At 30.7% G+C, this 14782-nt stretch overlaps 3 protein-coding genes across 3 annotated transcripts; 1 reads left to right on the forward strand and 2 right to left on the reverse strand.

Moving 5' to 3' along the window:
* Window positions 1-2779: 2779 nt before the first annotated feature.
* LOC149061664 (uncharacterized) lies at window positions 2780-7085 on the reverse strand. The gene is made up of 4 exons (XM_089215066.1): window positions 7059-7085; window positions 5231-5338; window positions 4980-5126; window positions 2780-2893 (listed from the first exon to the last, which is right to left on the reverse strand). Exons 1-4 carry the CDS (start codon window positions 7083-7085, stop codon window positions 2780-2782), a joined length of 396 nt encoding a protein of 131 aa, XP_089071192.1.
* Window positions 7086-9854: 2769 nt separating this feature from the next.
* Window positions 9855-12011, forward strand: LOC149061665 (uncharacterized). Its single transcript, XM_089217149.1, has 2 exons — window positions 9855-10135; window positions 10426-12011. Exons 1-2 carry the CDS (start codon window positions 9984-9986, stop codon window positions 11771-11773), a joined length of 1500 nt encoding a protein of 499 aa, XP_089073275.1. The 5' UTR covers window positions 9855-9983; the 3' UTR covers window positions 11774-12011.
* Window positions 12000-13957, reverse strand: LOC149061666 (uncharacterized). The gene is made up of 2 exons (XM_089217150.1): window positions 13516-13957; window positions 12000-13264 (listed from the first exon to the last, which is right to left on the reverse strand). Exons 1-2 carry the CDS (start codon window positions 13717-13719, stop codon window positions 12053-12055), a joined length of 1416 nt encoding a protein of 471 aa, XP_089073276.1. The 5' UTR covers window positions 13720-13957; the 3' UTR covers window positions 12000-12052.
* Window positions 13958-14782: the final 825 nt, after the last annotated feature.

The raw sequence follows: 14782 nt of genomic DNA on the forward strand, positions 1-14782 counted from the left end.
AAAATTATTGGGTTTATAGTGAGATGCTTAATAACTAATAAGTAATAAGTAATACCTTACATATATGTATATTAGATTTATGTACTAAACCAAAAATATGTAAATTTATCTAAACTATAGTATAGAAATTTTTACTTAATATAATTCGCAGAAACATAAAATACATAAGTTTATATGCTTCCATCAGACTATCAGAGTAGATAATCTGAATAACACTATAGGTACACTTATAGCATTTGAATATGTAGATAAGTGTAACACTTACCTGAAAAATACTTTGAACAGTGGACATAATTAAAAACACATGAAAATATGAAATAAAACTGTAAACCGTTGTTCGTTGTTGTCGGCGTCAACACTCATTCGTACTGTATTACCTTCGTGGCGTCGTTGCAACTATTTAATCTCATGGCACAAATGTTATATTGTAAAATAATAATAATGAATGTAAACATTAAAAACTATTAATAACACTTTCGTAAAATATACGTGATGGAAATAAATAGGTACTATATAATATCTAATTTTATCACTCGCTAGTCACCACAGCCCTCATTATAATTATGGTTAGGTTACAAATTAACCAATTAAATTAAAACTATTTGATGTTAAATTAACAACACCAAGTCTTAAAATATAAAAATATAACAATATTTATTGTTGAATTGAATCAGTCTATTGTGTTTAAAGTAACAGATTGTATATTACGCATTTCGCATAAGTTTTATACTTAATATTCAACTAATTGAATGTCAAAACTACACATATTATACTCAAACTGAATTTTTTTGTTTATTTATTCAGTTAGTTGATAGTATGGTTTTAATTTTCCAATCGAGGTTGTTTGAACTATATTAAGATTTACAGTAGTAATATGATGCTGTTGAAATAATACTATTTCATTGTCCATTCAGACACAATTTTGTTATAATAACTAGCATAGAATACATTAAATTAAAATAGTATAAATTATTCGGATTCAGAGCAGTTGATTGTTAATGTAACACCTATTAATGTTTATATGACATTAACAAATGTCGATACAAATGTCGATTATTATGAGTGTTGAGGATTGTCGTGTGCATGACGCCAAGATTACGTGTGACTTGTGCAATTGTGCGTTAGTAGGGTAGAAAGGCCGCTCCGAGTGACCCCCCGCTTCACCCCCCGCCAACCCATCAGCGCCACTCTGCGCCACCTTGCGCCGCCCCCCACCACCACCCACACCCATCTGCGCCACCCTGCACCACCTCCCAACCCCAATCACTACCCGTCTGCGACACTCTGCGCCACCCCCCCCCCCCCACCTCCTTCCTGTACTGCCCACGTCAAAGACGCCTGGACACCGGCCCACGCCATCCCCCACACCTCCCGCCCGCACCGCGTGACCCAGCGGCCCGCGATACCGTGGGCCCGCATCGTGCAACCGCTCCGTCTTACACCACGCCTCGAATTTCAATGTATCCCCCTTTCGGCATCAAAGGAACAACTGGTTTGTGCTCGCCACACAACAAGCGATGCTCCGCCAACGCCCGCTCGCCGTGCCATTTATATTTTAATGGGCGGTCCTCAAAACTTGCGAAGCACCGTTTGCAGTAAAATAAGTGATGTTGATGATTATTTTTTTGCGGGCTGGCTAGGCGCGAAAAATTTGAAATATACGCGTAATGATTCTCGCCATCTTTCCCGGTAATCAATAGCAGATCGAAATGATTCGCCTTTTCTTCGTCTGTAACACGCGACGGATTGCGTGCCGGATTTTTTGTTATTTTTATTTTTCATGCAATTTCTTATACCATACAAATTTACGGTCGTCCTCGGTTCCGATCTTTCAAATAATTTCGTAATAAAATCGTTTTTTTTTTCTCAACCAACATTTTGTACTACTCTAATATTTTATTTTCAGTCACCGCAATTATTCCCCGAAACGTACAATCTGGCAGAATACACACTACGTGTAGCCGAATACGGAGGCCCGGACACCGGTTATTCACTCGGGTTTAATGCTGGCCAACGTTTTCCGTGGACATCACCCGATTCGAGGTCGCCATCTTAATGCGGACAACACCTTCCCTGGAAGCCATCCGACCCGAATCAGACGCCAATACAAAATATGTTATCCGGTCGACTCTGGGTCGACAAAATATTAAGTGAGTATTAATATATATAAATAAAATTACTATCGCTTTATAAAAAATCTCGAATCATGTTTTTAGACGATGCCCAATCTTTTCACTTAAGCGAGTACGAGTGGGGTTACGACGAACGCGTATACCGCAAAGTCCATTGGAAGAAGAAAATTATATCCAATTGTAGATATTTAATGTAAAATAATTTAGCGTGAATAAAATATTATTATTATTATTATATATATACTGAATTTTTTTTTTTTTATTATTATTCTGTAGAATACTAATTATTATTATTATTATGTCACCGAGGCTGCAAAAACAATATTGCGTGCTCCGTAAGATTATTATTATATGCAAATATTATACGACTCCTTAAATGCGTATCGATATTATTAAATAAAATATTTTTTTTAAAACTGGCCCATCTCGGCGAGAATAATTTTATACATATTTATATATCTGGTAATATATATATATAATTATTTTATACGACTCATTAAATGCGTAAAATATACCAATATTATTATTATTATCAACATTATAGGGTCGAGATAAAATGTAAAAAAGAACATATTTTTAAACATTTTTATTGAAAATATTAAAACATAAAAATAATATTATCAATAATTATATACAAGGGAGGGAATTTATTCAAAGTCTATGATGAAACTCCTCTTATTCATCCCTCGATAAATGAGGCTGACCGCTGGCACCGCACCCAGATTATACTCTGTCATGTCCACGTCCGTCGTCCGCATAGTCTTCGGCAAGAACACGTTAATCGTGCCCGTACCCGCGGGATCACGAATGGATCATAGCAGGAAAAATGTCTCACTGTCCATGACGTCATTATGCCGCTTATCATTTTACCATTGTTGATAACAGTAGACAACCATATTAATATATTATACAAAAGTTAACAAAACGCATTACAAAACGCGAATAGTAAGTTTTTTTTTCTGTCTAAATAAGAAATTATTTAATAAAGGTAGCTGATATATAATTTTGGTTTATCTATTTAAAACAATAGAAAGTACCAACTTTTAAATAATAAAAAAAATAATAAGTATAATGTTTAAAACAAAAAACTGAAGACAGCAGTTTTTTTATACTACCTATATCTATAAGCAGAGGCGGACAGGCCAGGTGGGACAGTGAGAATAGCCTACAGCCTGGCTGAACCATGTAAATTTTAAGCTTTAAACTAAAATAAAATAATAATGATTAAATGAATAAATCTATGTAAAGGTATTATAGGTAATTTTTAATATGGAATGGTTATAAATGCAAGTTGTCCTTAATAAATAATAAAGAAAATGAAAAATTTTATTCAGCCTAGTTCAGTGGTACTTCTATTTAAAACTTAATATATTTATTTAGTTAGGTATATATTTGTTTAAATTTTAGGGTGATCAAACAAGTACAGCTGCAGAGAATTTATTGGTAATGTTTTTAATATTATTGACAACTAATTATATTGTTTTTAAATACCTACTTATTATTCCTTAGTAAATATACTTAAAAAACAGTACCTACTTGCGGCTTGAATAGAGAGATAATAGGATACCTCTTAATTTTTATAAAAATATTTTAAGTAATAAATATTTTAAGTTTTAATATTTTATTTTTAAGTTCCTATTTTCTCTAATTACATGTACCCCTTATTTCCACTGGGCCGAACACCTTCTGTACGTATCTGGACCTTTACAATCTTCATTAATTAAAATTAAAGACAGTCGGAAGAAAACTATGTAATAAGTAATACCAGTGGCGTCTATTCTATGGTATATGTGCTGCTGAAGCAACACATACATTTGGCGGGTGGTTGGATGTTGGGTGATTTGTTTTTATAATAATACCTAGGTACTGAGACTTATTAGTGTAACATAATTAAAAACAAAACAATACTAAATACAAGTTCTGAATATACAGCATAGGTTGAATTAATTGTTATTAATTATAATGCCATTGTGTGTGTAAAATATAATCCTATTTATATTGGTATTTAAAAGTTTCTTAAAATTACCCATGAATAATATTTTTAAATTTCAATCAAATAACTAAATTGTTATTTTTCATTTAGCTATCTAATTTAATCCAAATTTTAACATTAATGCTTAAAAAAATGTTGTGTATGCAACTTAAATATTTTTAAATAGCTATAATAACAACTTACAAGGAACTTTGTTTTCAAGCCTTTTGACAAGTGAACATTTTTTTATTGACATTTATAATCATTTAATGTTTGTATTATAATTTAATTACATGCTATAGTATTTTTTTATTATATATATTTTTTCCTAAATACAAATATAGTTGTTTTAATGAAAAATAATTTTAATTTTATAACTAATTTATAAAAATGAAGATGTATATTTTAAAATAGCTTAAAATTAGTTTAAATATTTTGAAATTTTATTGAGTGTAGACCATGATAGTTTAAGTTCCTGAGTAGGTAAAGTCTTGAGTTGCTACAATTAATTCACTATGTTTAGTACGTCTGTGTTCATAAAACCCAGATTCTGACACATACGTCGATTCACAAAATTCACAACGATACATATTAGAAAAAAATTGCAAAAACGAAGTGCAAACTGCAAACAAAATAGTAAAATACTATTGATTATTGAACTGTTTACAGTTTTAAATAATGCTGTATTTTTGTTCTATATTAAGCAAAAACCACAAGACACGGGGGACAGATGTCATGCTGGTTAGGTTTTATCTAAAGTACATTACTTCCAATAATAATTATCAACAATGGTAAAATGATAAGCGGCATAATGACGTCATGGACAGTGAGACATTTTTCCTGCTATGATCCATTCGTGCGGGATCAGCCAATACGCATGCCAAAGCCGTCCCAAATTTGGTGTCGGCCCCTTTCATAGAGCGCACGGGGTATGGAACGTCCTTCGTGAGGTCCCCGATTGACATGTTGACTGAGTTCACCTGTGATTTTAACGCACTCAAGAAAGTTGCCATGGTATTAAACTGTGAACAGAAAAAATAAATGTTAGATAGAATTGTCAAGCGTATGCGTTTTTTAAAATTTTTTTAAATATTTTATTATTTTATTAACATAAAAATTAACTCACTTTATTCGCTCGTGTTATAAGAAGAATGCTAGATGAATCGTGGAAGATGATCGACGATGTGGTGGTGCAGGCGGTGTTAGTGGTAGTACGCTGAGTATGGATTCGTAACTAAATAAAAAAAAAATATATTGACTATTGAAATCAAATAAAAATGCTAAGTGATAAGATTGCAGAAGGCAAATATTAAATAAATAAACTCAGAACTTAATTTAAAAAAAAAATATATATTTTACCTATCATATACAAAAATTCTGTATTGAGAATCAAATGATTCTCTCTAAACTATGCACGTAACAGTCGTGTAATGCGATAGCATATAATTATTAAATAAATGAAATAAACTCACTTTATAAGTATGCAGGTGATGTAGTACGATTTCTATCTTTAGATGACGGAGGAGATGAAATTTTGAGGACTACTTCAGATAGTTGGGAAAATACGACTGATTTAAAATTCACTGGCCAACGGTCAGGCGTCCAAAATTATTATCAGCAGAAATCCCCACCATAATCTATAGGCGTGTACAATATCGAGCTGGTACAGCAATTAATAAACGCATATACGTGCATTACAGTCGAAAAGGATCGTCCGCTAAGCGGATCCTGTGCGTCGTATAGCTAGCGGAATGTATTGTCCGAACCACATGTGACTGGCGGGTTGACCTTCGCCGCCAGATGATATGGTATTTTACACCCCGCCTGTAGGGTTGTCCAGATGCGGCTAACGAATACGATTATTTGTGTGAATAACTCAATATTCGTAGACATTATATTATGTATATGTATCTACTTGGAGACTTTAATAACTCGACGTATACGGAAACGATATTATTCTACAAATTATTTTTTAAAATCGTGTTATGGAATGCGAGGTCGTTTGTGTGACGCTGACCAACCATCAATCCCAGATGTGGAGTATATACATGTTATACACACAAGGATATAATATGCGTAATAAAACTCTTTACACGATTATATAATATAATATACATTTATTTGAGAAATATTATATACAAAAATTAAATGGTATATCACATTATTTTTACATATTATTTTTAAACCATTTAAGTAATGCAAAAACTCGATTATATCTACATTGTGCACTATCTAAATTCATATGGTAGCTCTTGCATTTCTAAAACCAAAATATATAAAAATGCCAAGATCACAAAATGAAATCGACTTAGTTCAAGATGATTTTATTTTAATACGTAATTTTCCGAAAGTTATTGGTGCAATTGATTGTACGCACATAAAATTTCAATCACCCAATAGTAACATTGGAGAGAAATTCCGGAACAGAAAGGGATTCTTTTCTATTAATGTACAAGCAGTGTGTAATAGCCATATGCAATTTATAAATATTGTAGCTAGGTGAGTAGTAGCTAAGTTGATTTATGAAATGAGTTGGTACCTGAAAAGCTATTGAATAGTATGAATCATAGACATATAAAACAACTAGATAGCCGACTACAGAGTAATATTGAAGTCAACCGCCATTTGCCAACAGGGCAATGTTTACAAAATCCCATGATCGATAAGAATATTTAATCATAAATTGATAACAAAATAAAAACTCAGAAGTCAGAATGTACAGTGTAATTTTATTATATTTTAACTTTTTTTAACATTTTATTTTATACAAATAATGAAAATAAATACATACAAGATAACATTATTAAGTACATTATACATTTCAATGTATATTATAATAAATGTTATTTACAAAACAAAACAGTAAAATAAAGTGTTAGACAATTTTTTATAATAATTAGTAATTACTGATTTGAAAATAAAATTAATTTGGAAAGTTTATGTCTTTTGCTTACTGGATTCATGATATCTGAAGAATACATTTTTGAAAATGATTTTAACCTTAACTTTAAAAATTTTTTTGTAAATAGTGTAATTAAGAGAATCTTATGGGGCCGTTCTAGATATCACGGTATTTATTTTGAAATCGGATGCTACAAAATGACTGCTGCAAATAGCACTGCTTTTTGTTGGAATAAATCCTTTACGCCCAACAGCATTTAACCAAAGTTGGTTTCTTTCAGCATTTTTTAAAGGAAATCTAAAATCCATACAATTGCTATGTACTGACGTCCCGCTGAGACATCTAAACACGCATATACACGTAGATATGTATAAGTGACCCTGGGGCGTATGATTTCGCCAACCAATTATATTGTGCAGGACCTCAATAGTTATATCGAAGGCCAAACTTCTAGCCTTTCCAAAATATTACCATAATTGGAATTAAATATACGAAATATTAAATATGAAATCGTAGTCTTGGCAGGCGTATCTAGAGATATGATTAATGTCGTCGGGTTATGGAGATTACGTATCGCGAATAACCAGGATGTGGACCGACCGGTCGCATGGGCGTGGGAAGCTGCGATATTAAAATAATACACGCGTACGCTTTTGCACGACTCGGCCATGGACACATACGTATCTTATCGATAGGAGAGGAAATGCAGAGAGTAGGACTATCTGGACTATATAGGAGAGCCCCGATTAGACCCAATTCAGACGTGAGCCACCAGAGTCAGAACAAGCACCTTCACGCCAGACACCAGTCCAATTTAATTATTCGGACTTAGAATATTTTACAACCAAATCATTTTGTGCAGTAAAAGTGTTTTATTTACATAGTAATCAAGTAAATATCTAATAAATTAATCACAAATTAAGTTGTTATACTTATTACACCCAATCCATCTACCTCAACACCAGTCGTTTGTCCTCCTGTATGCTGGGACGCTACACAATAATAAATAATTAAATAAGAAATGCTTTATCTAATTAAACTTATTAGTAACTGTAGATATGGATTGAACCTGCAATCCTAAATGTTAAATTAGGTATAGTAAAAAAAAATTATTTTGCAGGTACTTACGAAAAAAAATGGATATTGCCATCACGTTGCCTTCGATTAGTACCGTAAAACGGGGTGAAAAGGAACGATTTTAAAGGTTTTTTGGTCATAAAAACGCCAATTTTTTAGATAGAGTTTTTCCGAAAAGTGTTTTAGATAGACTACACACTGATTCGTTATTATAATGGGAAATTTTTTATTTCAGTCTGTTAGTTTTTTTAATATTTTTTTTTAAAAACGTGTTCCTATTTCCCCGTTAATGGGGTGAACCGGAACATAGTTAAAATGTTCTCAAGTTTTCTTATTCTAACCAACTGGAGGTTGATAGGAACACATTTTATTTTTTTAAAAAGGTTATAGGACATACCTACCTTATTAATTTTAAAAGAAATTATAAAAAAATACCAACATAATTAATTAAAAACAAATTAAAATAATAATTTATTACATCAGGTATATTTAAAACAAAACAACTTAATTATTTTCATTATCTTTTAAATAACTTAATAAATAATATAACAACAACTTACATTAGAATAAATTGAATAAGTCTTTTCATTTCTTTTTAAATAGGTACCTAACTTAATAAATATCATAATAACAAATTAAATCAAAACAAATTGTATGAGTCTTTTCATTTCTTTTTTAAATAATTCAATAAATATTATAATAACAAATCAAATTAAAACAAATACCTAGCATAAGTCTTTTCATTTCTTTTTTAGATAACTTAATAAATATCATAATAACAATAAACATAACAATAAAATACATAAGTCTTTTAATTTCTTTTTAAGATAACTTAATAAATATCATAATAACAACTTAAATTAAAACAAATTGTAAACTCTTAATTTCTTTTAACAGTCTTTTATTTTCATTTTGATAGGTAGGTTTTTAAGTAGGCAGGTAACAATAATTTACCATTCATTAAAATTTACAGCAAACAGCATTTGTCCTCTTCTTTGAAGAATAGGATGATTTAAAACTCCTATAATATCTTCTTTATTTATCCAACATTTGTCTTCAGGATCAGGGAAAACAAAAATTTTTCCTGAATCCAACTTTGTAGGATTATACTTTACAAAAGATGCTTGAACCTCAGGTTATTGCTCGTATTCGCCTGCCGACGCGAATATAATGCAAAACGCTGCTTGGGATATCACTGGTAGAAATGCTAATTTCGTCAAAGACGACACGTTCAGTGGCTGTATACCGTTGAAGCACGTTTTCGGTTTTTGCGAGGACTACAAGCGGATACTGGTGAATTGCAGTCAACAGCTCATACTGAATAGATCGATGTCGGATTTGAGTTCGCTACATTTCACTAGTGTGCCGGGCGGAGACTTGGCAACCGAGTCCGTCCAGGTTTTGGTGAAAAAAGTCAAAGTTCAACTTACTCGAGTGCTGTGGAAAGTGCCGGTTGTCAAAGTCGACGATCGAGAGAGATTGAAGCTGATGAAAATCATCGATAGCAAAAAAATGATAAACTGTGCTTTTAGAAATTGGGAGCTTTGCGAGTATCCAAATCTGCCGCAAACGAGTAAACACTCTTGGATGGTTAAAACGTGTTCGCAGGTGGAAAAACCTAGATGTTTAATAATTGCTTTTCTAACGAATACGCCCGGAAGCATATCGGTTATAGCGGTGATTACGATGCGTGTTCGTTGACAAACGTTAAAGCATATAGACGTCATGCAGGATGGGTAAAGCGCTCCTAGCGGACTATGAGTGAACTTTTATCGGGTCACACTTCAAGTACATTGTACATAAACCATAGTAGTATATTGTAGTATAACACACATGAATTCAGTGAAATTTATTTACAATTTGTTTTATTTTATTTCAATTTTCAATTATAATAATTAAAATGGCTCAGTCAAAATCAAAAAACATGTGCTGTGTAGTGAACTGTTCCAACACATACAAAACTTCAAAACACCTCAAATTCTTTTCATTTCCCAATAGACAGTATGAACAGGAATTGAAAAAAAAATGGATTAGAGCTGTAAACCGTTTAGAGTAAGTTACCAAATTTTTAGATAATAAGATAATAAGATAATAAATCATTAAACAAAATACAATTGTCATAACTCACACACTCATTCTTAAGTAGGTACAAAAATATAATCTATTTAAGCAACTAGGTATAGATAATAATTTATATTATTTATAATTTAAGATTTATACAATGTCTAATGTTTGTATAAAATCTAAAATTAAATTTGAATGATGAGAAATGACAAATATGTGTTGTGTATGTGGGTATCTACTCACAAATCTATTCATTAAAATTATTCTTAATTTAACAGGGAAAATGGAAAATTATGGATGCCGACTACTCGAAGTTTGATATGTTCAGATCATTTTGTAGGAAACATACGATCTAAAGATCCACAAAGTCCATCTTATATTCCATCTATTTTTCCAAAAATGTACAATAAACCTAAACCCAATACTGATCAACAAATTAATAGATACAACCGTTCTAGAAATCGGTCAGAATTAAGAAATAGTAAAGCTATGAATGATTCTACCATCAACACATTTGATGTTGATATTACTGATATTAATGTAAACCAACATTCTAATTTAAACACTAAATGTGATGTTAGTACCCAAGTTAGTTTAAATATTTCTGGTAATGATAACTTTATTTTTGAATGCATACAAAATAAAAACAATGTAAACACACAAGTTTCAGTTCCCAAAAGTTTTGATAATAATTTTTCTAAACCATGTTTACTTGACAAAATGTGTGGGCCAGATTCAAGTGAAATCTCATATTTATCACGTGAATCATTTAAAGGGTTTGAATCAATAACAAATGAAAAACGCCTAATAAGTTTAACTGGGACTTCATTTTGTGTATTTAATCTTTTACTTTCTTTTTTAAAACCTACTTTAAACATAAATTCTGTTAAAAAAGAGAATAGATTACTTATTTTCTTAATAAAAATAAAACTGGGTATTAGCTATTCAGCAATCAGTGTGTTATTTGGAATCAATCCTTCTACAGTTTCAAGAATATTTACTGAATGTCTTCATTTTTTAAGTTCAAAGACTAAAGACTTTATTTTTTGGCCCGATAAATATTCAGTAAAACAATGTTTACCTGAAGCTTTTAAAATAAATTATCCAGATTGCAGATGTATTATTGATTGTACTGAAGTTAAGGTCGAGCAACCAAATACTGTAGAACAACGGGTTTATTTATATTCAAGATATAAAAGTAGTTATACAATAAAATTTCTTGTGGCAATCAACCCAAATGGAATGATTTGTTTTGTTTCAAAATGTTATGGTGGTAGGTCAAGTGACTCATATATTACAAACGATTCAGGATTTTTAAAAAAATTAGAACCCGGTGATCAGGTACTTGCTGACAAAGGGTTTCCTGGCATACAAACTGAAATTGAAAATAGTAACAGTATTTTAATTATGCCCCCAATATTGCATAATGGCCGTTTTTCCGAGACAGAAATACTGGAAACATATAGTATAGCTAGTGTTCGTATACACATTGAAAGGGTCTTTGCACGAATGAAAATGTATGGTATCCTTAATAAATTAAAAATTAACCTTCTTCCCCATGTTGATGATATTGTACATATATGTTGCGTTTTAACCAATCTGCAATTACCTATAATTAAGTCTTAAGGTGTATTTTTTTTTGTTTAATAGTTAAAAATAAGTTATGATTTGTGTACCTACCTAATTAATACTTATAAACTGTATTAACACTGTATACTGTATATTAATAATTATTATGCCTAAAAATGTAATTTTATATTTATATAAACTTTATATAAATATAATAAATATTATATAAAAAAATATTAAAATTATTATAAACTAACATTGATTTATAAAATAAACTTTATTTCACAAATATGCATTACATGTTTATTTATAAAAATTATCAATTAGTATTGCACATTATAACAATTGCCTGGAAGCTAATTCTGGCAAGTAATAATTAAAAAAAAATGTTTCTATTTTTTTTACAGTATTTGTTAAAAATAATTCATCTCTTTGTATAGTCAATGCCACTGGTTCAATATTATTATAAATAAAAAATTCACATGTTAATAAACCAGTACAGTACATTAATATTTGACATTGTGTAAAATACATTGATGATTTTTTTAACTTGAGTATCCCATTTTCAACTAATAAATATTTTAAATTTGGAATTCCATTTTCTACTATGGGTTTGCTTCGGCAAGAAATTGGGCATTTTATCTCAAGAACTGCATCAATTTTACCGTTTTTTAAAACTAATCCATCTGGACTAGCACATAACCAAGGAATAAATTGACAAATAACTAATCCACTTTTAATAACTTCTTTGTCAAACATTTGCTTATAAGCATCAATTGCAACTCCTTCAGTATTTTTCCCATAAGTAACATTTATAGAACCTTTTTTCCCTAAATTTGTTTCTTTAAGAAAAGTATTAACTAAATGTAATTGCCCAACAGAAGTTAAATTCCTGCAAACTCTAATTTTATGTGCCTTGGTGCTAGCAGATATACGGTTTTTTCTATTTTCAAACCAAAGATCACTGTCAGACTGATTTAATGTTTCAATAAAAATGTTAAAACATGCATTTTGATTAACTTTTATATACCTATTATAAAAAATATGTTCATTCATTTTTAAGGGAAACATAGAAGCTAAAAACAAATTAATATCATTATATTTTTGATAAAATAAAATTAAGGAGAAATGTTTTTTATAGGAGCTAATTAAAAACTGATTTTCTAAACTGTCTAGAATATCATTTAAACATAGTTTACATTCCCTTTCAACTTCACTAAGTGATGTAACTTTCAACATATTGCTAAAACTACAGGGTATATCAAAAATATCATAACTATCAACAAGAGTTGAGTGACAGACAGGAGTAGTTACTATAGTGTTTGCTTTTAATTTTTTTCTTGGAAACAAATCTTCTATTCTTTTACCCTTCTTATATTTGTTTTGAGCAGAATTTGTAGGTGTACCCCACTCTTGTGGTAAACTTGTTTTTGATGTTCCATCTTCATTGTTTATGTACCAAATTACAGCAGCAATGTGCTTACATTTAGCACCCGCGCCAGCAGGACAACCACAAGAAGCACAAAATACCAACCTGGTTTCATCAATCTGTTTATAAATAACATTTAACTAGTAAAGTACTTAGATAATAATCAGGTAGTTGAAACGTTTTTAAATATTTCAATTTGGAATATACCTACATATTAAATACTATCTACAACACAGTTTTTGTTTGGGAACCGATGTTATAGAGTGTTTTATTTATTTTAATATTTGACATAATTATATTATAGTAAAAAATTAAATTTTCTTAAAAATGTATGAAGGAAAAATGAAATATATAAATATAAATTATTTACTTCAAGAGTTACTTTCCATGGTTCTAAAGTAACTGATGTTTGTCTTATAACTGAGCCTTTAATATAAGACCATCCATTGCTGCATTTTATCTCTACTACATTTTTTACATGATTGCTGTCATACAATTTCTTCCCTTTATTATTTGTGAATTCAACATTGTACGAAATTGACTGAAATCCGTGGCTCAAAGTTAAATCAGTCATATTGATTTATTTTAATTAATATGGATAAAAAAAAAAAATATAGTAGACAAACTTGCTAAATAGACGACAACTATCTACACAAGTCAGAACAACCAGGAACATTAGAATAATAATTAATAATATAATATAAAAATATAATAGATAATAGATCATAATAGATGATAGATGCATAATAGTAAATAGATCCCCGAAATTAGTTCATACTTTCACTACTACGGCGCGCTGCTATCAATCCTGTCCATACCGTCTATATTAATTCGGTCGAATATCCGTACGAAGATTTCAACGAAAGTTTCGACAAAAACCTGTTTACGATGTTCTATGAAAGTTATGTCGATTTCCAAAAATATTATTACGAGCGGTTTACGGCTCAGCCGTGCCTGACGAGAGAAAAATACAAAGAGTTGGGGCCGTTTATCTGTATAGACTGTTCACGGCAGACGGACGACGCGAAGATTTCTAACGTCGACCTCAGAGTGGAAATAGAACCGGCGAATAATTTCCCCGCCAACACGGCCGCCTACTGCCTGGTTATCCACGATCGCGTGATCCAATACAACCCGTTTACCGGCGAAGTTAGAAAAATATAATATAGCATATAATATTTACTTTAAAAAAAATACTTTTTACAGTATAACTATGTTCACTTAGATTACCGTAGGATGTATTTATATATTATGTAAAAATAATACAGCATAGACTAACATGTCTAGACTAGATATTCGTATATAATAATATGTTTTTGTAATAAATAAAATAATAATAAATATAACGTCTTTTTTTCTGAAATATAATGTAATAAATATTATATTTGACAATATATGTACAAATCGTATTTAACAATATATGTATGTGTGGAGGAGAAAAGCATCTCGCAGACAAATGGTACATATTATATATATATATATATTATAACACACCGTTAATAGACATATTATGATATGATATTATTATACATGTGTTTCATCTTAAGTAGTATGATTTGGTATGTTCAGACCGCTGACCCTTCTGACCCTTCTGACCCTCCTGACCACCGTCCGGTCGCGCACGTGCGCGAGATATA

Source organism: Diuraphis noxia, unplaced genomic scaffold (assembly GCF_037042655.1).
Source record: "Diuraphis noxia isolate RWA-SAM2 unplaced genomic scaffold, SU_Dnox_SAM2 contig0001, whole genome shotgun sequence".
Classification (NCBI taxonomy): domain Eukaryota; kingdom Metazoa; phylum Arthropoda; class Insecta; order Hemiptera; family Aphididae; genus Diuraphis; species Diuraphis noxia.

Excerpts from the sequence above, each read along its gene's own strand:
- LOC149061666 (XM_089217150.1), bottom strand. The coding sequence starts at position 13,719 with ATGACTGATTTAACTTTGAGCCACGGATTTCAGTCAATTTCGTACAAT. Across the intron at positions 13,265-13,515 it reads CATGGAAAGTAACTCTTGAA|ATTGATGAAACCAGGTTGGT; the intron begins GTAAATAATTTA and ends ATTTATAAACAG.
- LOC149061664 (XM_089215066.1), bottom strand. The coding sequence starts at position 7,085 with ATGTATTCTTCAGATATCATGAATCCA. Across the intron at positions 5,127-5,230 it reads TTATAACACGAGCGAATAAA|TTTAATACCATGGCAACTTT; the intron begins GTGAGTTAATTT and ends TTCTGTTCACAG. Across the intron at positions 2,894-4,979 it reads TTGGGACGGCTTTGGCATGC|ACTATGCGGACGACGGACGT; the intron begins GTATTGGCTGAT and ends TTCTTGCCGAAG.
- LOC149061665 (XM_089217149.1), top strand. The coding sequence starts at position 9,984 with ATGGCTCAGTCAAAATCAAAAAACATGTGCTGTGTAGTGAACTGTTCC. Across the intron at positions 10,136-10,425 it reads AGAGCTGTAAACCGTTTAGA|GGAAAATGGAAAATTATGGA; the intron begins GTAAGTTACCAA and ends TTAATTTAACAG.